The 25493-nt window shown below is 41.6% G+C and overlaps 1 protein-coding gene across 4 annotated transcripts in view; it reads left to right on the top strand.

The window, feature by feature from the left end:
* The window catches only part of PDE4DIP (phosphodiesterase 4D interacting protein), a 220591-nt gene that overhangs the window by 54835 nt on the left and 140263 nt on the right, over window positions 1-25493 (top strand). The window contains exons 1-2 of one of the 4 annotated variants that reach the window (XM_023222708.1): window positions 18936-18958; window positions 21917-22027. In XM_023222708.1, coding sequence (XP_023078476.1) covers window positions 21983-22027 — 45 coding nt within the window. In that variant the 5' untranslated portion in view covers window positions 18936-18958; window positions 21917-21982. Of the gene's footprint in view, window positions 1-18935; window positions 18959-21542; window positions 21663-21886; window positions 22028-25493 lie in introns of those variants that run through there. The other 3 variants (XM_023222707.1, XM_023222706.1, XM_026456724.1) reach the window with 3 other exon arrangements.

Raw genomic sequence — 25493 nt, 5'->3', positions numbered from 1 at the left:
CTCATCACCTATACCCGTGGTTTACTTCTCAGATAAACTCAGGAAGTTTAAATGGCATTCTGAGAATCTGTAGCTGCAACATAGTGAGACCAAGAGTCCCAGTCCAGCAGCTAGTATTATATTCTCTGTTGCTCGCTTGGACCTCTCTCTATATCTAGGAATTGTCTGCAGTATGCGGTGGCGCAGTAACAACCATTTGTTTCTCAACAAGAATCTGATAATGTTGCTTGAACCTCCTGAATCAGTGCTGCGTGCTCCGCTTCTTCATATGTTTGTTCTTAGATTTGACCAAAAACAATCACTGATAATGTAATACAGATTCCCCAGCTCCCTGTGAGCTGGGTTGATCCCAGGAAGTCTGTAGAAGAGAACATGTCTACTGGGTTTTAAATAGCCCAGAAACAGGCAACTGGAATTTCTTATACTCCTGTGCTCTAAAGAAAGGAAGAAATAGCTCTTTGGTGCCCCCTCAGGGATACCCAGCGAGCAGGTCCCACATAAGTAATGTGTAAATTGTAAGATACTGGGGTTTCTCTCATTCTGGAATTGATGACTTTTGACAGAAAAAAAATAAAGTAAAACTCTAATTTCAAAAATTTTTGTGTTGACCTGGGTTTACCCCATCTCTCCTCAATTTGTAAGTAGAAATATTTCACCAATACTTTCTGTACATCCTACCAGATATTTCTGTGGGCAAAGAATATGCATCACATAACATGTGCCTAATAATTATCAGCCTATTCATCTTTTTTGCTCAGTGTTCTCATGTATACTGTGTGGATTTTTTTAAAGACATGGAGAGTTTGCATGATAATTAAGAGGCTTTTGAAGACTAAACCTCTGAACAGCTGTGTGGTGCTGGTGGGGGGAGCAAGGATGCTAACACCACAAGCCCCTCCTTTGTTTTTCTCACCTTTTGGATCTGCTGTGATGCAGAAAGGGTGAGCAGAGCTGCAGAGCTCCTCAAAACTGTGGAGTGCTCTCCAAAGGATTGCCAGCCTGCATGTTCCCTTTCATTGAGAGATGACTGGAAATATAGAAATGAGCGATGTCACCTCCATTGAAGGAATGCATTGAAGGAATGCAGATATAAGGCCCAAAGTCCTTTTCTCTTAGAGTTTAGGTCTAATATGACAGATTAGTTCTGATTTCTCAATGCTGGGAAACACTGACAGAAACCAAGCTAAGATGCAGGGAAAAGGCCAATAAGAGATAGTTTAAATCTCTCTCTGCTGTGTGTCAAATAAAATGTAAATAAAGAGGCTACAACCCACTTCAGGCTTGATCAGAAAGTCATTGCCAGTAAATCATATAGTGATCAGTGTTGTGTCACATGTTTGTTCTTTTTTTTTCTTTTTTTTTTTTGAGACGGAGTCTCGCTCTGTCACCCAGGCTGGAGTGTAGTGGTGCGATCCTGGCTCACTGCAAGCTCCGCCTCCCGGGTTCATGCCATTCTCCTGCCTCAGCCTCCCGAGTAGCTGGGACTACAGGCGCCCGCCACCACGCCCAGCTAATTTTTTGTATTTTTTTAGTAGAGATGGGGTTTCACCGTTTTAACCAGGATGGTCTTGATCTTCTGACCTTGTGATCCGTCCGCCTCGGCCTCCAAAGTGTTGGGATTACAGGCGTGAGCCACCGCACCCGGCCACGTTTGTTCATTTTTATATCCATTCATCCATCCTGTGGACTCTGAATGACAGCACCTAAAATACAAAAAGCTTCCATTAAAGGGTTTAAAAATTAGAGAAAACATCAGTTAGAAAAAATATAGGAGAGATAGGAACACATTCCAATGCCCCACCCTAAAAATGGTAAAATACTAAATAACATGGTATTTTCTGTAAAGTTTAAAATATGCATTCAGTAGCCTTGGGATATAGGACGGGTAGCAGTACTCAGAGAGAGGAAGGGACATGCTAAATGTTTTTTGCCAGAGTAGGGTCAACTCCTCCAGGGCTTAAAGACAAAGGGATACAGGCCTGGAAGGAGCAGCCAGGAATCCCTTCTTATTTCATTTATCTGTGCAACAAACACATGATCACATTAAATGAGATACTTTAGTTCCTACCCTTAGATAGTTATAATCTATTTGGAAGTACAGATATTGCATTAATTATAATATACGATGGCAAGTGCTTTCACAGAGATAAGGACAGTACACTGTGAGATCTTGAAAGAAAATGTCTACTTTTATTAAAGGAATAGGGAAAGGCCTCTTACCAGAGGACATTTCTCCTGGGGGCTGCACACTGAGCATGGTCTCCAAAGCTGAGTTAGATTTTACTAGTCAGAGAAGTAGAGTATAATATTCCAGATAGAGGCAAAATTTGGGGGAAGGAAGAGAAGTATGTTCATGGATTGAGCAAATAAGAGACTGGGCTATAGAGAGGTAAGGAAAGGAGAACTAGAACAGGAGAGAAGTAATATTAAAGGTACTTAATCTGTCGAAAGTAATTGTAATTGTTCAGTAATGTGGCTACCTCTAAAATGTTTGCTGATGTAGGAAATTCTAGAGAAAAAAGGCCCTTTGATTACAGGGGAAGAAATAACAGACTTAAAATGCAAATACTGGCACATTATGGAACCAAAACATAATTAGTCAATTAACAAGTGAAAATGACAATTATCATTTATGTTGGTGCAGAAAAAAGGGACAAAGAAGGCAACATTTCATACATACAACAGTGTTTCTTTTCTTTCGTTCTCCACCCACAACCAACAGCATGGTTGTATGTGTATACAAACTTCAATTGTATGTTTGTCAGGTTGAGATCAATAGGTATTATTTTCCATGATGAAAGGAGGGCATTGCTTAGCATATATGCTTCATTTGTATTTTCGAATGAGTGAGTGATTTAATTAATTTCCCAACCTTGCCAACTTCGTTGTGTAGGGGCTTTGCCCCACTCAGAGAATCCACCAATGAAGGGATCTTTATTCTTTTCAGCTCTGTAGACTTGAGCAGTGGGTTAAGTGTATCTCATAAGTTGTCTTATTTTGTCTTTATAACACATGGAACAAGCATCAATCTCCCCATTTTTTAAGTGAGGGAACTAGGACTCACAGAAATTGTGACTTTTTCAGGGCTGTAAGTTTATGTACCATGATCATAAATCTGAACAGGTTATTGGGTCAGAAATAATTTTTACCTACAAATGGCCACAATGATGTGTTGAGAAAAATCCCTTGCTGTATGCTTTCTCACTGATCACAGCACCCAGCTGCGGCATCTCTGGGATGAGTGAGACTGGAGCAGCACATGCATAATACTGGCTAGCATTTGATGGTCACTTTCTCTGTGGCAAATATGATTCTAAGTATGTGACAGCATTATCTCATTTACAACAACCCTGTGAAAAGGCATGATTACCAGTTAGAATGGCAATCATTAAAAAGTCAGGAAACAACAGATGCTGGAGAGGATGTGAACACATAGGAACACTTTTACACAGTTGGTGGGAGTGTAAATTAGTTCAACCATTGTGAAAGACAGTGTGACAATTCCTCAAGGATCTAGAACTAGAAATACCATTTGACCCAGCAATCCCATTACTGGGTATATACCCAAAGGATTATATCAATCAATCTTGACTTCCTAGTTTCCCATCCTACCCAATCAATTAACACACCAATACCCTCCTTAAAAATATTCAACTTATTGTGAATAAATCAATCTACTATAAATAAATCTACTATGAATCAGTCTACTATAAATCAATCTACTATGAAGACACATGCACACATATGTTCATTGCAGCACTATTCACAATAGCAAAGACTTGGAACCAACCCAAATGCCCATCAATGATAGACTGGATAAAGAAAATGTGGCACGTATACACCATGGAATACTATGCAGCCATAAAAAAGGATGAGTTCATGTCCTTTGCAGGGACATAGATGAAGCTGGAAACCATCATTCTCAGCAAACTAACACAGGAACAGGAAACCAAACACTCCATGTTCTCACTCATAAGTGGGAGTTGAACAATGAGAACACATGGACACAGGGAGGGGAACATCACACCCCAGGGCCTGTCAGGGGGTGTGGGCCAAGGGGAGGGACAATATTAGGAGAAATGCCTAATATAGATGACGAGTTGATGGGTGCAGCAAACCAACATGGCACACATATACCTGCGTAACAAACCTGCATGTTCTGCACATGTATCCTGGAACTTCAAATATAATAAAAAAAGAAAAGCCATTGTTATTATTCCAATTTACAAATGATGAACTAATGGCAAAAAGAATAACAAAGGAACTTGCCCAGTGACTCATGATTGAGCCTGAAAACACCTTATGTCTTTGTGACCTAAAGATAGTGGGTATTTCCTATGTTGGGGAACTCAGCTGGTGAAAGTTTGGTGCTAATGAAGGTGTTGGCTTATTTGGAAATGGAATCACTAGTTCCTCCTATTTAGATTGATGCATATTGAAATTCTACCAGACTCCTGCCTCTCTAGGTAAGCTGTAAATCCACTTTTGTCTTCCAATATTCTCTATTACATGATTTTTACTCTATTAATTCTGAATTGCTTGCAATTCAAAGCTATTTCATACTTTCATTTCTTTGTACCTGCTGTTCTCTCTGCCTGGAAAATCTTTTCTCTCCTGTTGTTTATTTGGTTAAAGCTTACTCATCCTTCAAGAGTCAGCTCGGGTGCCTTTTTAAATTTATTTATTTTTTAATTTTAGGATGCCTTCTCTTACTCTCTGATCCCAGAATATATGCCAAGACTCTAAGCTCCTTGAGGGCAGAAAAAACCTCTTGCCCATTCTTTTCTACTCTCTAGAATATAACATAATATAGTACATAGTAAGTACTCAGGAAATATTCATCAACTAAACTAGCTGAAAAGTATTAAAAATTAGATATCCTGTTGGATTTGTATTTCTTTTGCCTCTACTTGGTATTCACAATAAGTTGAATATTTTTAAGGAGGGTATTGGTGTGTTAATTCATTGGGTACGATGGGAAACTAGGAAGTCAAGAAATGTACATTTCTTTTCTACTTTGTTTTATTTTTTTATTGTTCATTTTTTTCAAGATGGAATCTCGCTGTGTCGCCCAGGCTGGAGTGCAGAGGCGCAATCTCAGCTCCACTGCAACCTCTGCCTCCCGGATTCAAGCGATTCTCCTGCCTCAGTCTGCCACCACACCCGGCTAAATTTTTGTATATTTAGTAGAGACAGAGTTTCGCTGAGTTGGCCAGGCTGGTCTCCAAATCCTGGCCTCAAGTGGTCCGCCCTTCTTGGCCTCCAAAGTGCTGGAATTTTAGGCACAAACTATGCGCCTGGCCTCTTTTCCACTTTGAATGGAATGATAAAACTGAAAATGAAAAGGACAGGAGAGAAACAGAGTCTTTTTGAAATCATATTTGACAGGATTTATTAAGATCACAATAGTAGCTGATAACAATAACTACTATCTGAGTGCTCATTATATACCAGGTGCTTTTCTAGATATTTAACATATTTAATTTAGTGTATTTTCAGTTCATTTTCCTAACTTATGAGGTAGATATTATTTTTACAACCATTATACTAGTGAAGAGATCAAGGTTCAAATAACTTGCCCAAAGTTATATAAGAATAAAGTAACGGAGCCACTATAACTCCCATAATTCCAAAGTTCTTGGGGAAATGAAAGAACTCTCAGAGAAGGAGGGCTAAATTACATTGGTGGAATGCTTACAGTTGGGTTTTTTTTTACATAGAATCAACATGGCAGACGGTACAGAAAAGCCACAGAAAGGTGGGAGCCTTTGGCTATAAAATCAATAGGGGGCCTCCACTGCCCTGTCCTGTTTACACATTTTTCTAATAATGTTGTCTTTAACAAGAAAATATCATCAAAACCAGCTGTAGTGTTTGCCTAACTGTACTCTGCAGCTTTCCCTGGCAGTCTGAATCTAACCGCAGTGAGTCAGCCTGTTCAGGTCCCACCCACCCTGGCGAACTTTTCCACTTGGATCTTGAAGTCTTTGGGGAGAAAAAAGAAAAAAAAAGTGCTAAAAGCAAAAGGCTTTTTCATTTCGGGGAGTTTCTGGAGCTCTGGGTAACCTGTGCTAATTTAGGTTAATTGAGGTCCTGTCACTGCCCTCTTTATGTTCCACAATTTTAGTGCTTCTTGAGTGTTTCTCTCTAATTACAACCGTGGAAAATGAATGCTACTGGTAAAGTGCATTTTTATTTTTTAAAAAATGCATTCATTCTTCCAAACCACAGTGTCCCAAACATACTGGTTTTATTTTCATGTGTATCTTAAGACATGCAAAAAGTTATTAGGAGGCAGGGGGTAACTATTAAACTTTCAGCAATCACAAGTGCAGTTTGTTTTCCCTTTTCAATCTCATGTTTAAAAAGGGAAAGAGGGGTCTTCTACACACGGTCATTCCACAGACTTTCCATGCAAAGTTTTCATTCCTAAGCAACATTACCAAAGTTATGAATCAAATCAATTACTTTTTTCTTAAGAACTACAGAGTAAAAGGAATGCTTCTGAGTGCGTAGAAGATACAAAGATGGACATCAGATTCCATTCTCAAAGAATGTACCATCTGATTGGGGCATAAAAAATTTAAATTATACAAGATTTAATTTAAATGACATCTAAGGCAATATTGAAAGAGATATTTCAAGATGGGAGTACTTGCCAAACTAATGTATGTTTTTAAAACTTAAATATGGCCAGGCGTGGTGATCATGCCTGTAATCCCAGCACTTTGGGAGGCTGAGGCGAGTGAATCACCTGAGGTCAGGCATTTGAGACCAGCCTGGCTAACATGGTGAAACCCCATCTCCATTAAAAATACAAAAATTAGCCAGGCGTGGTGGCATGCACCTGTAATCCCAGTTACTCAGGAGGCTGAGGGAGGAGAAGTGCTTGAACCCAGAAGGCAGAGGTTGCAGTGAGCCGAGATCAAGCCCTGCACTCTAGCCTGGGCTACAAAGCAAGACTCTGTCTCAAATAAGTAAATAAATCTTAAGTACTAGAACTTTTTTTCTAATTTGCATGCGCACGTGTGTGTGTGTGTGTAAACGTTTTAAAGTTGTAAATATTAGCTTACATTTGGTTATACAATTAATAAAGAAACTTTATCAAAAAGAATGAAATTATAAAAGTTGGACAACCCTGAACATTCTAAAAGGTATGATTACCAACACAGAAAAGAGAGCAATCACTTTCACAGAGACTGTAGCACTTGAATTAGAATAATTCTTTTTGTAATTTTAAATTATCTCCTTTCTGTCTCCTCATTAGAACTTGTTTTCTTCTCTTCTCCATTGTTCGAAGAGAAGCCCTATCTTGCTTTCTGTGGACTTTGCAAAGTTTCCATTCTAATGATAATTTCCATTCCAATACTAAATTTAAAAAATAACAACAAAGATCATGATACCAATTAATATTTGTAAGTGCTTACAGTGTGCCAAGTTCTGAGAATGCACTTGACCTTATTATCTTATTCAGTTCTTCTAACAGTCTTTTGAGGTTGGTACAACCATTGTCTTCGTTTGTAAAGAGAGAGACGCTGGAGCTAGGAAAACACTAGCAATTGATGGAAAGTGCTGGAGCTGGGATTTGGACATAAGTGTACTGGTTCTAATGCCTGAACTCTTAGGCACAATTTTATTATGCCTATTGATAGCTGACCCCCTTATTCATTTGTTTGTTAATCCACTCATCCACTTACAAGTGCATCGTGTGTGCCAGACCATGTTCTAGCTGTTAGTTGCACAATGATCAAGGATGAATATATCAAAATATGTATTTTCGGCTGGGTGTGGTGGCTTACGCCTGTAATTCCAGCACTCTGGGAGGCTGAGGCAGGTGGATCACCTGAGGTCAGGAGTTCGAGACCAGTGTGGCCAACATGGTGAAACACTGTCTCTCCTAAAACTACAAAAGTTAGCTGGGCATGGTGGTGGACTCCTGTAATCCCAGCTACTCAGGAGGCTGAGGCAGGAGAATTGCTTGAACCCAGGAGGCAGAAGTTGCAGTGAGCCGAGATTGCCACTGTACTCCAGCCTGGGTGATAGAGCTAGACTCCGTCTCAAAAAAAAAAAAAGAAAAGAAAATGTATGTTCAAGGATGAGTGTTTATTTCAGTATTCTTTATACCAGTACAATATTAGTACTCAAGGTGAGGATTATTTCAAGTGTGGAGTATGTATACAATAGAACATTATAGAGCCATGTACTGACTTGGATGTCCATTATAACAAATTTGAGATTAAACAAAGCAACAGCAACAACAATTTGACTGAATATTACAAAAAATAAGATCTCATTTTTGAGGGAGAAAAGATGGAAATGTCTGGAAGGATACATACCAAAATATTGGTATTGATTATGTCTGGATGATGGAATTAGCCTATTACCTTCTTTATAACTTTGAGTATTATATTTATTTTAATTATCTATTCACTGAGAAAATATTCTAATGCTTTTACTCTGTGTAGCATGCCTTAAGCATTGCAGATACAATACTGAATAGGCAAACATGGTTCCTGCCTTCATAGAGTTTACAGATTAGCAAATTCCACCAGAATGTAATTATTATTGTAATAGAAGTAAGGAGTGCTATGGAAAATATAGCTGGGCACTTACTCAATCTGAAGAGGCTGGGGGATTCAGGGAAAATTTCCTGGAGGAAACTGCCTCTAACCAGGGACCTGAAGAAGGAATAAGAATTAGCCACTAATAAGGGGGTGGGAGTGTGAGAATGAAGAATGTTCCTTGCATAGGAAATAGCTTGAGTCAAGATCCAGATGAGAGAAAGAACCATAATCAGTATTCCTAGAGCATGGGATGTAAGGAATGCAGAGAATTGAAACCGGAGAAAAGAGAGAAGAGTCATCATACAGAGTCTTGCAAGTTATGTAAAGGCTTTCACATTTTATCTGAGCTCAAGAGAACTGCTGAAAACTTTTAGTCAGAGAGGTGACATGATCAGATTTTCCTCTTAGAAAGATCCTTTTGGATTCTGTATGGACTCTGCCTAGGAGGAGTAGTCTAGAGGCAGAGAAAACAGTTAGAAGGCTGTTGCAGCATTCCAGGCAAAGGTTGGTGGAGATGCCAGTATAAAAATTAGAGAAATAGACAGGTGAAAGAGATTTCAGAGGCAGAATGTATAGGGCTAAGCCATTGATTGGATGTAGAACCAGTGAGGCAGAAGAAACTCAAAGATGACTGACCACCTGTTCATCTCTTCACTCACATCCTACCCACTGTCACCTTGTCATAAACTTCCAGACTACCTTCACCTCTCTCTTCAATAACATGAGTTATTTGTCCAAAGTCTGCCTTTTCTGTTAGAACATGAGCTCACCATAGCAGGGACAGTGGTTGTCTTTTCACTGCTAGACACAGTGATTAGCATAATGCCTGGTACATAGTACCATTTCTTTTCTTTTCTTTTTTGTTTGTTTTGGATGAATAAATGATGTCAAGTTTTCTCGCTTGGGCAACAACTAGGTTATGCCCTCCACTGAGAAAGAGAACAACTGGAACAGGCACATGTACTGCTTTTATGACCAGTGAAGCAATAGCAACACAAACCAAAAAACAGTAAAACGATTTCTGTTTTTGGAAGAAAAGTAAAGAAGATTCTTCCTGTTATTAAGGAACTCCAAATCTACTGGGGAGACAGTCAAACAGATAATCCCCATATATTGTGAAATGGGCCACGATAAGAGTAGGTCTGCAGTGCTGTGGAAGCATTCAGGAGGAGCCCTTGCCCAGGCATTAGGGCCAGATAGGTTTCTTTCAGTAGGTAATTTCTGACTTAGATCCTTATGGGTGAGTTGGGATTAGTTAAGTGAGAGCTGGGTGGGAATTAAAGAGAAGTGACATTCCAGGCTAATGCTGCTCCCCATGCAAAGTCCTGGAGGGAGCATGAGCCTGGTGAATTCAGAAATTCATAGATGGAGCAAGGGAGGGTCAATTGGGGTTCATGTTGGCTGTGTCTTTTCCCTTATCCCCCTACTTCTGGTCAAGGCATTATTGTTGCAGTCATGGGCATTCATGGTGTCACTGTGGACTCTTGGCTTTTTGTTTCTTTTCTTTTCTTTTTTTTGAGACATGGTCTTGCTCTGTCATCCCGGCTTGAGTGCAGTGGCACAATCTTGGCTCACTGCAGCCTTGACCTCCCAGGTTTGAGAGATCCCCCACCTCAGCCTCCTGAGTAGCTGGGACTACAAGAACATACCATCACACCTGGCTAACTTTGATTTTTTAAAACTTTATTTTATTTATTTATTTGAGATGGAGTTTCACTCTTGTTGTGCAGGCTGGAGTGCAATGGCGCGATCTCGGCTCACCGCAACCTCAGCCTTTCAGGTTCAAGCGATTCTCCTGCCTCAGCCTCCCGAGTAGCTAGGATAACAGGCATGTGCCACTACACTGTCTAATTTTGTATTTTTAGTAGAGACGGGGTTTCTCCATGTTGATCAGGCTGGTCTCGAACTCCTGACCTCAGGTGATCCACCCGCCTTGGCCTCCCAAAGTGCCACTGCGCCTGGCCTGTTTTTTTATTTTTTGTAGAGGCAAGGTCTCACTATGTTGCCCAGGCTGGTTTCAAGCTCCTGGCCTCAAGCAATCCTCCTGCCTTGGCCTCTCAAAGTGTTGGGATTACAGGTGTGAGCCACCGCACCCAGCAACTCTTAGCTCTTGTGACCAGAGCAGGTCCTAGTCATGGCTTCAAAATTGCCTTCACTCCTAGAAAAAAAATAGAGAAAGGATTATTTAAAATCGAGAGAAAAAGGTGAGGCCATAAGTCACTCCTTCTGAATTCCAGAAGCTCAGCAAATAATCTGAGTTGAACCAATTGTGAACAAACACCGAGTCCTGTTAATGCTGATTGGGCCAAAGTGATGGAGAATCTAGTTTGGAGTCTGGTAATCCTTGGGAGGCCCCAGCATCACTGCAGCTCAACTCTCATTCCTGCCTTGCAGCTCATTTAACAGCCTCTGGCAGCACTATTTCTGGCTGGGCCATCTATTTTTGGTGGCCAGGAAAGTTGTTATTTGTTTTGTTTTGTTTTGATATGGTGTACAGTGCTCTAGTGCGATGATGAAGATAACACCTGGTTATTCCAGGATTGGGGGTGGTGTGGGTGTGTATCTATGTTGGGGAAGGCAGCAGGAACATTATCTTAACTCCTGTTCTTTATGCACATGATGAGGCTGCCTAAGACAGGGTTTATTAATCAACCTGATGCAATAGCTCTGTCATTAGTGCTCTTGTTATCAGGTCAGTTATTTCAAGAAAAGGCTGTGTACAGGATGGGTATCAGTATGCTTCCGAGTGTTAGGGGAAAAAAAGTTGAACGATATTATTAATATTTTAGGATTTAAGAGACTCTGGAACTTCAGGAATTATGTTAAAATTTCAGAAACAGAGTTTTAGAAGGGTGACTTGTTTGTTTATTGTATAATCCAAAAGAAAAAAAGCAGGACTTTGTGGAATTCATAGTCAGCTTTCTGAAGCAGGTATCAGTAGTTGGCTTCTGAGACAAGGGTAGAAACACCATGTTGAGCCGAGTACGGTGGCTCACGCCTGTAATCCCAGCACTTTGGGAGGCCAAGGCGGACAGATCACCTGAGGTCAGGAGTTCAAGACCAGCCTCAACATGGAGAAACCCCATCTCTACTAAAAATACAAAATTAGCCAGGCGTGGTGGTGCATGCCTGTAATCCCAGCTACTCGGGAGGCTGAGGCAGGAGAATTGCTTGAACCTGGGAGGCAGAGGTTGCGGTGAGCTTAAAAAAAAAGGAAACACCATGTTGGCATAAAAGAGTTGATGAATGGAACACCAAGTTGGTTGGCTCTGGTTGACATTTTCCATGGTAGAATGTGGTGTGTGAAAGTTATACATATTTTTCAGAACAGCCTAATACGTATGTATTAGATCATATGTTTCTGTTTTATCTGAGGGTTATCACAAAACTTAACCTTTTTATAAAACTTAATAATCTGTGAATATTCAGTATTGAGAGCCACTTAGAGGATAGATACTTCGTCTGACCCTTCTTTTAAGGCCGTATAATATAGGTAGGAGTGGTATACAGAATATTTAGACGTGATTCATTCTAAGCCATTTACCTTTAACTGAATTGAATCAAATTTGACTTTAACTGAAACTTTATCATTAAAAATAATCTCTTGTAAAAGATCAAGGATTGGGTTAGTTACTTCTCTCAGTTTTGGTTTATCTCTTTGTCTTCTTCTTTTAAAAACAAAGCTTTATTGAAACGATTAACACTCTATACAGCTCCCCTTCTTAAATCGTACAATTCTATGATTTTAGTATATTCACAGAGTTGTGCAACCATCACCACTGTCTAATTCCAGTCTGTGCTTCTCACTCCAGTAGGAAACCTCATACCCGTTAATATTCACTTCCCATTTTCCCTCTCCCTGGTTCCCAGAAACCACTAATCTACTTTCTCCCTGGATTTGCCTATTCTGGACATTTCATATAAATGGAATTATACAGTATGTGACCTTTTGTATCTGGCTTCTTTCACATTATCGTATAATGTTGTCAAGGTCATTTATGTTGAAGCATGTATCAGTACTCCATTCCTTTTTACAGCTGAGTAATATTCTATGATTTGGATATGCTAAATGTTGTTTATCCATTCATCAGTTGAAGGACATTTGAGATACTTCCAATTTTGGCTATTATGAATAATGCTGCTATGAACATTTGTATACAAGATTTCATGTGGCCATATGTTTTCAATTTTCTTGTGTATACAACTAGGAAAGGAATTGCTAGGTTGTACGGTAACTCTTTGTTTAACCTTTTGAGAGCCAACTTTAGTTTATTCATCTTGAAAATGAAGAAAACAATTTTTTTTAAACATAGATCGGTGGTCAGATCCTTTAGGGTCACCAGGAAGATTATTTACAGTGAAGGATACTTTTTGAAAAGTTACAGGGGGCCTGAGGTAGAAGAGGGAATACCTTATGAGTTGCAAGTGAATCCCAGTCTCAGAAGGGTCATACAGTCTCATGATTAAGGCCCTGATGCGTATGCAGTATGGGGTCAAAATGTTGAAGTTATAGTCTGTGCTCCTCCACTTTCTCAGTGAACAACTCAGTTAACCTCCTGATGTCTCTCTGTCCTAGGCAGTAAAATGGGGATCATCATATCTCCTACTTCGAAGGTTGTGGTAAAGATAAATGAAATAATACACATGGAAGTGCTTGGTACATTGTCAAATCCAATGTAGATGATTGTTGTTGTGAAGACGGTATAATGGTATCTGATTAACTTTGTAATACAGGGCCAAGTCATTCAAAACAGACAGGAATTAAACTTTTTACCTATACAATTCAGATTTTATGAGAACAGCATAGAGACGCTCAGACACATAGATGTATTATAAATAAAATATGTGTGTGTAAAATGAACCAGCCCTCTCTTCTTCCTGCCCCATCTCTTCTTGTCTATCCCCATCCCCAATCCAAAATAAGTTGAGCTCCTAGTCGTAGTTCCCTGGGTGCTAAAAAGCAGGAAATACTGCCCAGACATTTGTGTACCCTTCCCATAGGGTTGTTTTGAAAATATGACAGTTAGCAAAGTTATAGGTTAAGTCGTCTATTGGGCATCATCCTTGAGTCATTGTTGCCTTTGTCTTAGAAATATGGTGTCTTTTACATGCACTTACCGCTTCTGTAGCACAAGGCAGCCAGAGCTCTCAGTCTCAACAGGTAGACTCTCATTACCTTTTAGGGCTACAGGAGAGCTGGTGGGCATTCTGAAATTCTTCAGAAAGTAATAGCTCTCTCACTGGCCTTTGCTAGGAGTGTTCCTATGAGAAAATGTGTTTTAAGCACAGAATTTCAGGATGGCCAAAGGTCTTAAAAGCCCTCTAGATCTAACTCCTAGCTGATGTGGGAAATCTTTTAACAGTATCCCTGACAGGTGATTCTTTAGTTTTGGTCAATCCCCTTTTGTGACACGAAGTTTATTCTGTCTCATGATGTATGTGCTCACTAAAAATCTGATGTATAGACATATGGATAGAGTGTGGCCATATCTTTATTGCATCTAACTTTACTAGAGAATTTATCCTTATATCTAATTGATAACTGCCTCCCTGTAATTCCTACTTTCATTCCCTTTAAAATAGTTTTTTAAAAATTATAAACTGTTTTACAAACAACAGGAATATACAAAGAATAATTAAACACTTGTCCGTGTATTGAGTATCTAAATGGTGGCAAACATTATTTTTAGTTTGTCACAGGTGAAGAAACAAAAGTGAGCATTACAGATACAGTTGCAACCTTCTTAGTAGCCTGCCCACATCCCAGTCTTCTGACTGCCTTCCTATAGTTAACTATTAAGTAGTTTGCTCAAAATGACTCAGTGAGCATGCCTGTAATCTCAGCACTTTGGGAGGCCGAGGCGGGCAGATCACAATGTCAGGAGATCGAGATCATCCTGGCTAACTCGGTGAAACCTCGTCTCTACTAAAAATACAAAAAATTAGCAGGGTGCGGTGGGGGGCGCCTGTAGTCCCAGCTACTCGGGAGGCTGAGGCAGGAGAATGGCGTGAACCCGGGAGGCGGAGCTTGCAGTGAGCCGAGATTGCACCACTGCACTCCAGCCTGGGCGACAGAGCGAGACTCCGTCTCAAAAAAAAAAAAAAAAAAAAAATGACTCAATGAGAAAAAAGGAGAGCCAGGATTTGAACGTTGCTCTTCTTAGCTCAAAGCTATTGCTCTTTTCACAATTCCATGCTACCCAACCTAGATAAATATGAATAATACTGATCGTATTTATTGTCTATGTGTAAATGGATGTAAAGTGTCAAGGGCTACTTAAAGCACTTCTGTTCTTCTGTTTGCCATATTAATTTATTTTTAAAACATTTTTCTTTTCTTTCTTTCTTTTTTTTTTTTTTGTGAGACAGAGTCTCGCTCTGTTGCCCAGGCTGGAGTGTAGTGGCGTGATCTCCACTCACTGCAAGCTCCGCCTCCCGGGTTCACGCCATTCTCCTGTCTCAGCTACTGCTGGGACTACAGGTGCCCGCCACCACCACACCTGGCTAACTTTTTGTATTTTTAGTAGACATGGGATTTCACCGTGTTAGCCAGGATGGTCTTGATCTCCTGACCTCGTGATCCGCCCGCCTCGGCCTCCCAAAGTGCTGGGATTATAAGCGTGAGCCACCGCACCTGGCCTTAAAATATTTTTATGTTCAGGGAAGATAAAGATAAAAATTATCCACAGATACCAAATTAGTAGAGTTAAAATTGTGGAAGTTTTATTATATTTGAGAATAATTTGTCCATTAAGATGATTAATCATTTTTTGTTAGTGAAGCTTTATTTTTAGGAGAAAGATTGGTAAAAAATTAATATGTTTTCAAGTACATTCATTATATGAGCTATCTGGGGGGTCTGAGGATGATTAAGCAAATGTCAAGCTGGGTTTTTTTAAAGGCAGACTTGACAGTTGGTTGTGTTAATGGGGCGTGACAGGCAACAGCTGGGTGGTAATCCTCCTCCTACTGTTGGCATTGATTGAGTCTTTATTTATGTCATATTTCTAGTCTGGACTAGGACGTTATTCCAGGGGTAGAATGAAGAAATTAAGGAAAAAGAAGGGGAGAGCCATTAAGGTTTGCAAGAAACATTTTGAGACCAGAGTAAAGATATTAGATGTACTATGAGAAAAAGCAAGAACAAAGGTAGAAGCACAACCCCTTGCTCAAGAATCTGCAGTGTTTTATTTCCTAAGCAATGCAGAGATTATCAACACACAGGCCTGTATGCCATGAGCTAGTAGGTTGCGTGTGCATCTCAGGTATGTGTGTTTTTGTTTGTTAAAGCTTTTTTTAATTTCTTTTCCAAGTTTCCACATGCAGCACTGATGTTTGTTAAAGCTGCAAGGAAACAAGTAAAACGAAACCTAAGCAATACACAAAGAAAAGAATCTTCCGGGTCAGCAGTTCCTGACCCTCCCCACCCCCACTGCCCTCCTCCCCACCTCCACTTCCCTTCCCCTAACTCTTGTCCAGATTGAGAGCCAGGATCCTGGAGGGGCAAACTCCAGGCTCCTCACCCTGACTTTCAAGATGTCCCTGAAACGGGTTTTTATTTCCCTTCATCTCTGTGTCCTATTTCAGGACAGTATGTGCCCTTTGCTTTGGCCTGGTGGACACTGAACTTTTGCTCATGTTCCATCTGCCTGGACTGCCTTGTGTTCTCCCCACTGCCTTTCCAAGCTCGACTCATCCTTTGAGAGACAGAGTCTTATTCTCTCGTCCAGGCTGGAGTGCAGTGGCATGATCTCTGCTCACTGCAGCCTCCACCTTCCAGATTGAAGCAATCCTCGTGCCTCAGCCTGCTGAGTAGCTGGGACTACAGGCACGTGCCACCATGCCTGGCTGATATTTGTATTTTTAGTAGAGACAGGGTTTCACCATGTCGGCCAGGCTGGTCCTGAACTCCTGACCTCATGTGATCCACTCATCTGGACCTCCCAAAGTGCTGGGATTATAGGCGTGTGCCACCGTGCCTGGCCCAGTTTTTACTATTTGTATAGTTCATATTGTCCTTTATATTTTGTCATATATGTTTGTTCATATTTGTTCAGAACTGTTGTAGAAAGTCCAGATTCTGCATGGTATATTAAAATGAGTCTGTTAGAATAATTTCTTTTACTTATAATCTTTTTATAAGGAGGAATGCTATTACGTGTGCTTTTTATCCTAAAACATCTACATAATCTTGTGTATAGATTAAGTTTTTTCATCCAATGAGAAATAAATCAGCAGGTTAATTACTCATCCATTGTTTTATTCAACAAATATTTATTGAGCACCTGCTGTGTACCAGGCACCATTCTGGGCACTGGTGACACAGCAGTGAACAAACCAAGAAAACAGCCCCTTTTTCTCAGGAAGTTTACATGCTGGTAGGGAGAGACAGACAAGAAACAAAACAAATAAGTACATGTAGTATTTTAGAAGGTGATAGTGCTACGGAATAAAAAACAATGAAGGGGGAATCCGAGAGCTGGGATGAGGCACGGGGTGCCTAAATAGAGTATTCACTTCACTGAGAAGGTGACATTCAATCAAAGATGAAGAAGGTGAGGCGAGAATCCTGCACCTACCTAGAGAAAGAGCAGCCAGGCAGAAGGGTCAACAAGTTCAAAGGCATCGAAAAAGAAACCTTCTCTTGCTTCCTGTTTTTGAGAGACAACAAAGAGAAACAGTGTGGCTGGAGCAGACAGCAGGGGGAGCGTGGTAGGAAGAAGTAGAGGAGGTAAGAGGAGAGGCGAGAAGAGGGTGTAGGGCCTCAGGCCTTGCAGTCTGGTGAAGGGACATCACCTTTCACTCTGTGTTAGATGGGAAGCCAGGGGGGCTGTCCAGCAGAGGAGTAATTCGACGTATTTTAAAAGGGTCACTGTGGCTGCTGTGCTAAGAATAGACTATAAGGGAACAAGAGTGGGAGCAGGAACACCAGTTAAGGGGCTATTCAGGTCGTGTAAGGAAAAGATGGCAGTACTGTGGATCAGGGTGGTAGAAATACCAGTGGCAGTAGCGGTAGTATAACATAACATATATATATATAGTAGTATGATAGTGTATATATAATATAGTATAATGTATACTATATACATAATACAACAGCTACAACTTATACATATTATACTACCATATATGTTATTAATATATATACTATTATATATAGTATATATAGTAAGATTTGCAGACAGATGATATGTAGGAGAGAGAATGAATCAAGAATGATTCAAAGGTTTAGGCCCAAAAATCTGAAAATATTGACTTGTTACAAATTGAAAAAAGGTGTAGTGAGGGAGGAGCATGTTTACTGGGAAATATCAGGCATTCAGTTTCAGATATCACAAGTATGTGAAGTCTAAATTCAAGCAGAGATTTCTACTAGGAAGTCAGATATCAATTGGAGTTCAGGGAAAAGATCAGGGTGGGCATATAAACTTAGAAATTTAAGTGAACAAAACGTCCTTTTTTTACCTATTCTAGAATAAGTGTTCTACCAAATATAGTTTCTTTGGGACTATGAAAATAAACCTTTTTCATAGTATTGGAAAGCTATGAGAATAATACAGATGAGCCAGGCCATATATAGCAAAGCAAAACGTACGATATTTATGGAATACTGACCTATTCATTTATTCCACAAATATTTAGGGAGTGCTTCCTGAATATTATGCAATAAGAATACAAGGACACAAAATATGCCTTGTCAGTCCTCAAAACACTCTAGCTGGGTTGAGGTCATTGTAAACAGACTGCGGCAGCACAATGGGATGAATGCTGCTGGAGAGGTCTCAGGTTGTTATGGAAGCTATAGGAGTTTATGAAGACATATTAGTCATTGACTTTTTCCTTGGGCAGCTTCAGACTAGTTGGAAAGATCAAACACACAAAAAGTCGCATAACTCTAAAAGATGTAAATAACCTTCAAGATAACAGAAGCCACATCATAAGGCAGCAGATGAACACTTGTTGAATGTTAATATCTGCCTTAGAGTTCTAAAGAGGAAGAAGTCTTTCCAGGCTAGGGTAACAGGAAAGGCTTTGCTTGGGTGGAATTTGGGAACATTCAAGTTGAATGATCTAAGCAAAGAGTTGAATATGTAGGGCTAGATGTTGGGTGAGAAGACTTGGTTGGAGATTTGTGAGTTGTTTCAAAGGTGAAAGTATAGCCCTAAAAGTGGATAAAACCTCCATGGAAAAAAAAAAATGTGAACAGAAAAAAAGTAGAAGGAAAAAGTAGAAGGCTAAAGACTTACTATTATTTAAATACCCACTTTCAGGAGCTGGCAAAAAACATAGAAAAAGGTGCCAGAGAGATAGAAGAAAAAGATATCACAGCCGGGCGCGGTGGCTCAAGCCTGTAATCCCAGCACTTTGGGAGGCCGAGACGGGCGGATCACGAGGTCAGGAGATCGAGACCATCCTGGCTAACACGGTGAAACCCCGTCTCTACTAAAAAATACAAAAAACTAGCCGGGCGAGTGGCGGGTGCCTGTAGTCCCAGCTACTTGGGAGGCTGAGGCAGGAGAATGGCGTAAACCCGGGAGGCGGAGCTTTCAGTGAGCTGAGATCCGGCCACTGCACTTCAGCCCAGGCGACAGAGCGAGACTCCGTCTCAAAAAAAAAAAAAAAAAAAAAAAAAAAGAAAAAGATATCACAGAGGAAATAGGCATAAATGTCCAACAGAAATCTAGGATGCGTAAGAATACCCTTATGCATGGATTCATACGCAGTTTTACTTCCTGTAAAACTTATATGAAATTATCTTACCTGATAAAGGAATCTAAGTAGACAGCCAAAGCATGATTAAACACTAATCTAGACTCTAGCAGTCTGGCTTCCTTTGAGCAAAATGGAGATGATAATAACTGGGTTATCACCTTAAAGAGCTCAGACCAGGAAAGGGCCTTAAAAATCACTAATTTTGGCCGGGCGCGGTGGCTCATGCCTGTAATCTCAGCACTTTGGGAGGCCGAGGTGGGAGGATCACAAGGTCAGGAGATCGAGACCATCCTGGCTAACACGGTGAAACCCCGTCTCTACTAAAACTACGAAAAATTAGCTGGGCATGGTGGCGGGCACCTGTAGTCCCAGCTACTCGGGAGGCTGAAGCAGAATGGCTTGAACCCGGGAGGCGGAGGTTGCAGTGAGCTGAGATTGCACCACTACACTCCAACTTGGGTGACAGAGTGAGACTCCGTCTCAAAAAAAAAAAAAAAAAAAGAAAAAAGAAAAATCACCAATTTTTAAAGTGAGGACAGTTAGGCCTCTAGAGAAGTGCACGCCTATGGTCGATAACATATTAGTAAGAGAACTGGGAATGGAAAAGGTTTTTTCTTCACCGTCTCTAACTAAGCCTAATTGGCATTCTCTTATTCTAAGAATTCAGATTTAGTGAAAATAGTTAAATGAATTTTAAATATGTAGTTTTTTTTTTTTTTTCAAATGGTAAATATTTTGGCTTGCCTATTTTGCCTATTTATAATCTAAATCTATTTGGGAAAATGCTTCACTCTGATTATGCCCTCCTGAGGCCACTTTATCCACTCAAACATTTTCTAGCTTTCAAGGCAAAGTGTAAATTCAACTCCTAATGCAGCTTTCTCTGATCACCCCAGTAAGAACTGACTACCCTTTCTTACGGGCTCCCCCAGAGTCAATGTTTTTCAAACGTAGGCTGAAACTTCTTAGTGGGTCATGAAATCCATCTGGTGGGTCACTCCCAGAAAAAGAAATAGGAAATATCAGGGTACCTCACACGGAGTGATGGTGACAATTACTTTTTGAAACACTTACTTCAATTAAGAGTGTATGCATATGTACTATATGGCAATGTAACATGTAAAAGTTGAAAAGCACAGGTTTGGGGGATCATAACGTAAAACACATATCTTAACATGTCATGACCAGCTGTATGGCCATGTAGCTCTTTCAGAGTTGGGACTTTATTGATCTATATATCCCTCATGCCCAATGTCCTACCTGGTGGGTACTCAGGAGTTGTTGACTGGAATGATTATGAAGGTTTGAGAAGGAATTGGAAGACTGAAAAGCAGGTAGGTTGGGGAGGAAATGAGGGCTTGAATTAAGTGTAAATTTTTTAGTTTCCTTTACCTTGGATGTTAATGTATTTTTTTTCAACCTGATATTATTGCCACCAAGAACCCGTGTTTGGTATCTGTGCTGTGCGACTGATTGTCTCCCATCACCTTCAATGTAATGTGGTATAAATAATACTTCCTGCTAATGTTGCAGCTGTCACTCAAGGATCTTAAATTACTTTAGGAGCAAGATCTGTGATGAGTGCCCGGCTCCACTTGGCAGGTGCCAGAGTTAAGAACCAGCGACTGCCTGAAATCTTTGGGCTCCAGGATGACGGCTCCCTCTCTCATCCTCCCACACTCTCTTCTGCCCATCCCTTCTTCCGTGGAGGGAGAATCCCTTGACCCTGCCTCTTTCTGAACTTTGTAATTGGTTAACAGAAGTCTGCAAAGATTCCACTGAGCTAGAAGATTTGCTCTTTCTTTGTGGGTAGCTATGGTGTGTTTTGGGGGGATGGCTCATGGCATTAAAGGCTATTAATTGAACTGCCTCAGAGCTCGAAAAGCTTGGGGCTGAAAACTGCAAAGGAACTCATTAGAGGTGAGCTCTGGATTATCAAAGGAAATCGAGACTCCTCTGGTTGGTAGCTCTTTGAGATTTGCACTGGACAGAAAGGGATATTTGACATGTGGTTACCATTTTGTGGGCCATTTTAGGTACCTGTGGTCTTTTCTGTAGCAACCTTATTTCTTGCTTCTGGCCACACTCCTTTTGGTCTTATAGTCTAAATCAGCCACAAGTCACTTAAATACCCCCTCCCCACCCTTTATTTCCTTCTCTTCTTTGCAACCTCACTGTCACCTTGAATTACTCCCCTCTGCCTTTCCTGGAAGCTCTTGGGGGTCATTCTCTCTTTTCCGAGAAGCTGTTAACTGCCTGCAGTTGGGCCTGGGAGGCTCCAGGAGGGTGACAGCAGAGTCCTGGCTTGGAGTCGGGTTACACCACTTGTGTCTGAGTTCACACAGCATGTTCCTCTGTCAGGGATTCCGCAAATATCTCCCTGAGGTAAAAAAGGAAAGTGTGCTGCACTCCAGCACCCAGAGCAGTGAGCCCAGTCCTGAGTCCCGGAGAGAGCTCCAGCAATAGGGGCCATGTCGCCATAGCCCCAGCCTCTCGGTCCGCAGCCTCAGCAGCGTCCCAGCCGGCTGGCTTCATGCTGCGGGGCAGCTGCACCATGTTCCTGGGTTGAGGGGGCAGTCAGGCACGCTCCTCCCCATGGGTTGCCCATCATGTCTAATGGATATCGCACTCTGTCCCAGCACCTCAATGACCTGAAGAAGGAGAACTTCAGCCTCAAGCTGCGCATCTACTTCCTGGAGGAGCGCATGCAACAGAAGTATGAGGCCAGCCGGGAGGACATCTACAAGCGGGTGAGTGCAGGGGCCCGCTTCTCCAGGGCAGGGGCAGGAGCAGGGGACAGTTTGGCCTGCCAGTCGCCATTCCAGGCTCTTCCTAGCTGGCGCTGTTCTAGTCAGCGAGAGAGATGGGGTTTCGTCCAGCTCTGGTCACCTTAACAACTTGTGACCTTGGACAAGCTCATTTCACCTCTCTGGTGCCTGCTTTCTGCTTTCCTTCTCTGTAAAGAAAGAGGGCCGGAATAAATCAGAGGCTCTCTCAAACTCTGACGTGGAATGGTGCAGAACAATCACCTTCGGAGCTGGTTTAAAATGTAGATTCCATGCCTCACCCTAGGGATTCCGATTTAGTAATGTGGGGGAAGGTGGGGTTAGAGGGTGGGGCTGGGGTGGATATTTGCATTTTAAAAATTTATTTATTTATTTTAGAAACAGGTCTTGACCTGTTGCTCAGGCTGGAGTGCAGTGTCACCATCATAGCGCTGAAGCCACCAACTCTTGGGCTCAAGTGATGCCTTCTGGCTCAGCCTCCTGAGCAGCTGGGACCACAGGCATGGGACACCAGGCCCAGATAATTAAAAAAAAAAAATGTTGGAAGGTCACAGTGGCTCATGCCTGTAATCCCGGCACTTTGGGAAGCCAAGGCAGAGAGAGGGCTTGAGGTCAAGAGTTTGAGACCAGCCTGGCTGACACGGTGAAACCCCATCTCTACTGAAAAAATACAAAAATTAGCGGGTGTGGTGGCACGTGCCTGTAGTGCGGGCTACTTGGGAGGCTGAGGCAGGAGAATTGCTTCAACCCAGGAGGCGGAAGTTGCAGTGAGACAAGATTGCGCCACTGTACTCCAGCCTAGGTGACAGAGCAAGACTCTATCTCAAAAAAAAAAAAAAAAAAAAAAAATCATACCAAAGGGCTGGCACTATGTTTTCCAGGCCGGTCTCAAACTCCTGGTCTTTAGATCCTCCCACCTCAGCCTCCACAGTTGTTGGCATTATAGGCATGAGCCATTTTGCCTGGCAAAATATACATTTTTAAGCAAGATCCCCGAGGTGGCTCTGAAGCAGACCATCTCCAGGTCATACCTCTCCTAGAGAAAGGCCCTTCCCAGCTCCAGCTTGGTGGGACAGAGAATGATGCTATGGAAAAAAGGGCAGGGACTAAGGGTGTTTCTGTTCCTTGAGAAATTCATGTTTGCTTTTGAAGATGACTATGCAGATAAGCTTTTAAGACAGAATCTTAGGCATTTTCAGTCTTTGGAATAGCTTGCCTTAGAATGAAGAAGAGAGTAACCTGTGGGATAGCAGTTGGCCTGGGTGGAGTGGGAGGGGAAATGGCTGGTTCCTTGGATGGGAGGGCTATCTTGATTGACGGGTCAGTGATCAGGGTGGGGAAGGAAGATCTATGGATTAGCTGAGCTGTGGGTGAGATAGGACAACACCTTGGTAAGAGGACATTGGGCTATGGGTTATGAAAATTAAGCCTCATAGCTGGTCACCACAATATTGGTTTCCTCAGCCCTCTCTGTGTCTGCACAAGCAGGACCTGAAGTAGCCCAAGTGACTGGGGACTGGTTGCCTCTGACCTTATCAGAGATTCTAACTCTCCAACTGTTTACCCCAGAGGACTATACAAATATCATTTCCTATGTGTGCCCTGTCCTGTCAAGAGGATGACTGGGAAGCATTACAGGCTGCTAGATAACATATTGGATCAGGGGAATAGCTGGTGTCTATGAGACCCAAATTATTATTTGGTAAATTCAATTAATGTGTATAGCTAAATCTGGGGAATTTAACCCTATTTCCTGTCTCTCCTGCATTTCCATGTTTTAAGTCCAAATTTTCCAGAAGTTGGTCCATATTCACCTTTTATCTTTTATGTAGCTATATAATAAGTGTCCCTCATTGGAGCTGCCAGGAGTCAAGAAGGATATTGCCAAGTGAGGGCTGGTAACAGAAAGATGGCGAGAGATGGAGGATGAGTGGGAGGATTTGCCTTAGGGTAGGAATAGTGAATGGATTTGTTCACTGTGCAGAGGGAGGAACTTTCCCCATTAACTGTCTTCAAGGCAAAGAAGGAAAGGACAATTTCTTAGGTAATATGAGGGAAAGGATTTTTTTTGTTGTTTTTTTGTTTTTGGTTTTTTGTTTTTTTTTGTGACAGTCTCACTCTGTCGGCCAGGCTAGAGTGCAATGGCACAATCTCAGCTCACTGTAACATCCGCCTCCTGGGTTCAAGTGATTCTCCTGAGTAGCTGGGACTACAGACGCCTGCTACCACACCTGGCTAATTTTTGTATTTTTGGTAGAGACGTGGTTTTACCATGTTGGCCAGGCTGATCTCGAACTCCTGACCTCAGGTGATCCGCCCACTTCAGCCTCCCAAAGTACTGGGATTATAGGCGTGAGCCACTGCGCCCCGCCAGGATTTTTTTTTTTTTAAAGCTTGAATCAGATGGCTGCCTGAATCATTTGGTCTCACTCTCTGCTCCGCCCTAGCTAAAGATCTTTAGGAAATACTTTGGGTGGGGTGTGAGAAGGCACCATTTCTCACCTGGAGAAGTGTGATAAATGAGATTATTGGAGCTGCACAAGGTGTATGTGGTGGGGAGTGGAACACAGTATATTGTCACATGCAGAGAGGACAACCCTTTTGCTAGACTCTAGTATTGTCATGGGTCCCCCACAGGAAGTAGATATGGTCCTGTCTCTATCTAGTCTTACGTGTGAGCAGAGTTGTCAGGCAGCTACTGCATCATATGATTTGAGGGATCCAAACTACTGTATTCTCTCCTCTTCCTTCTCACCAAATGTTTGTTCAATCTGCCTGTCATATTAATTTTCTCATTTGACTATGATTATTTGAAAAGCACTAAAGGCTTGTGTTAAAATGTTCTTATTACTTGGGAAACAGAACACATAAAGCCATTATCAATCGTTCAGAGTTGAAATTAGTTTAGCACACTATGTCATGATGAGGGATTGATAGGAACTAGAGCAGTTCTGGTTTATTTTATTTTATATTTTGAGACAGGGTCTCGCTCTGTCACCCAGGCTAGAGTACAGTGGGACCGTCACGACTCAGTGCAGCCTTGACCTCCTGGGCTCAAGTGATCCTCCCACCCTAGCCTCCCAAGTAGCTGGGATTATAGGTGTGCCACCACACTTGGCTAATTACATATACATATACATATATATATATATATATATTTTTTTTTTCCTTCAGAGATTGAGGTCTCACGATGTTGCCCAGGCTGGTCTCAAACTCCTGGGCTCAAGTGATCTTCCCACGTTGGTCTCCTAAAGTGCTGGCATTACAGCCATGAGCCACCACAGCTGGCCACAGTTCTGTTTTGATGTAAAAACAAGGGATTCGGAAAACATTGCATTAGGACCTGTTGTCAACCAGGAGACCTAGGCAAGTTACTTAGTCTCTCTGAGCCTGTTCCAGCCTCTGTAGGACTGGCATTAAGAATAATGCT

The sequence above is a fragment of the Piliocolobus tephrosceles genome, chromosome 1 (assembly GCF_002776525.5).
Source record: "Piliocolobus tephrosceles isolate RC106 chromosome 1, ASM277652v3, whole genome shotgun sequence".
Taxonomy (NCBI): Eukaryota; Metazoa; Chordata; class Mammalia; order Primates; family Cercopithecidae; genus Piliocolobus; species Piliocolobus tephrosceles.
Note: the sequence above shows the minus strand (reverse complement) of the source record. Positions and strands in the feature narration are given on the sequence as shown.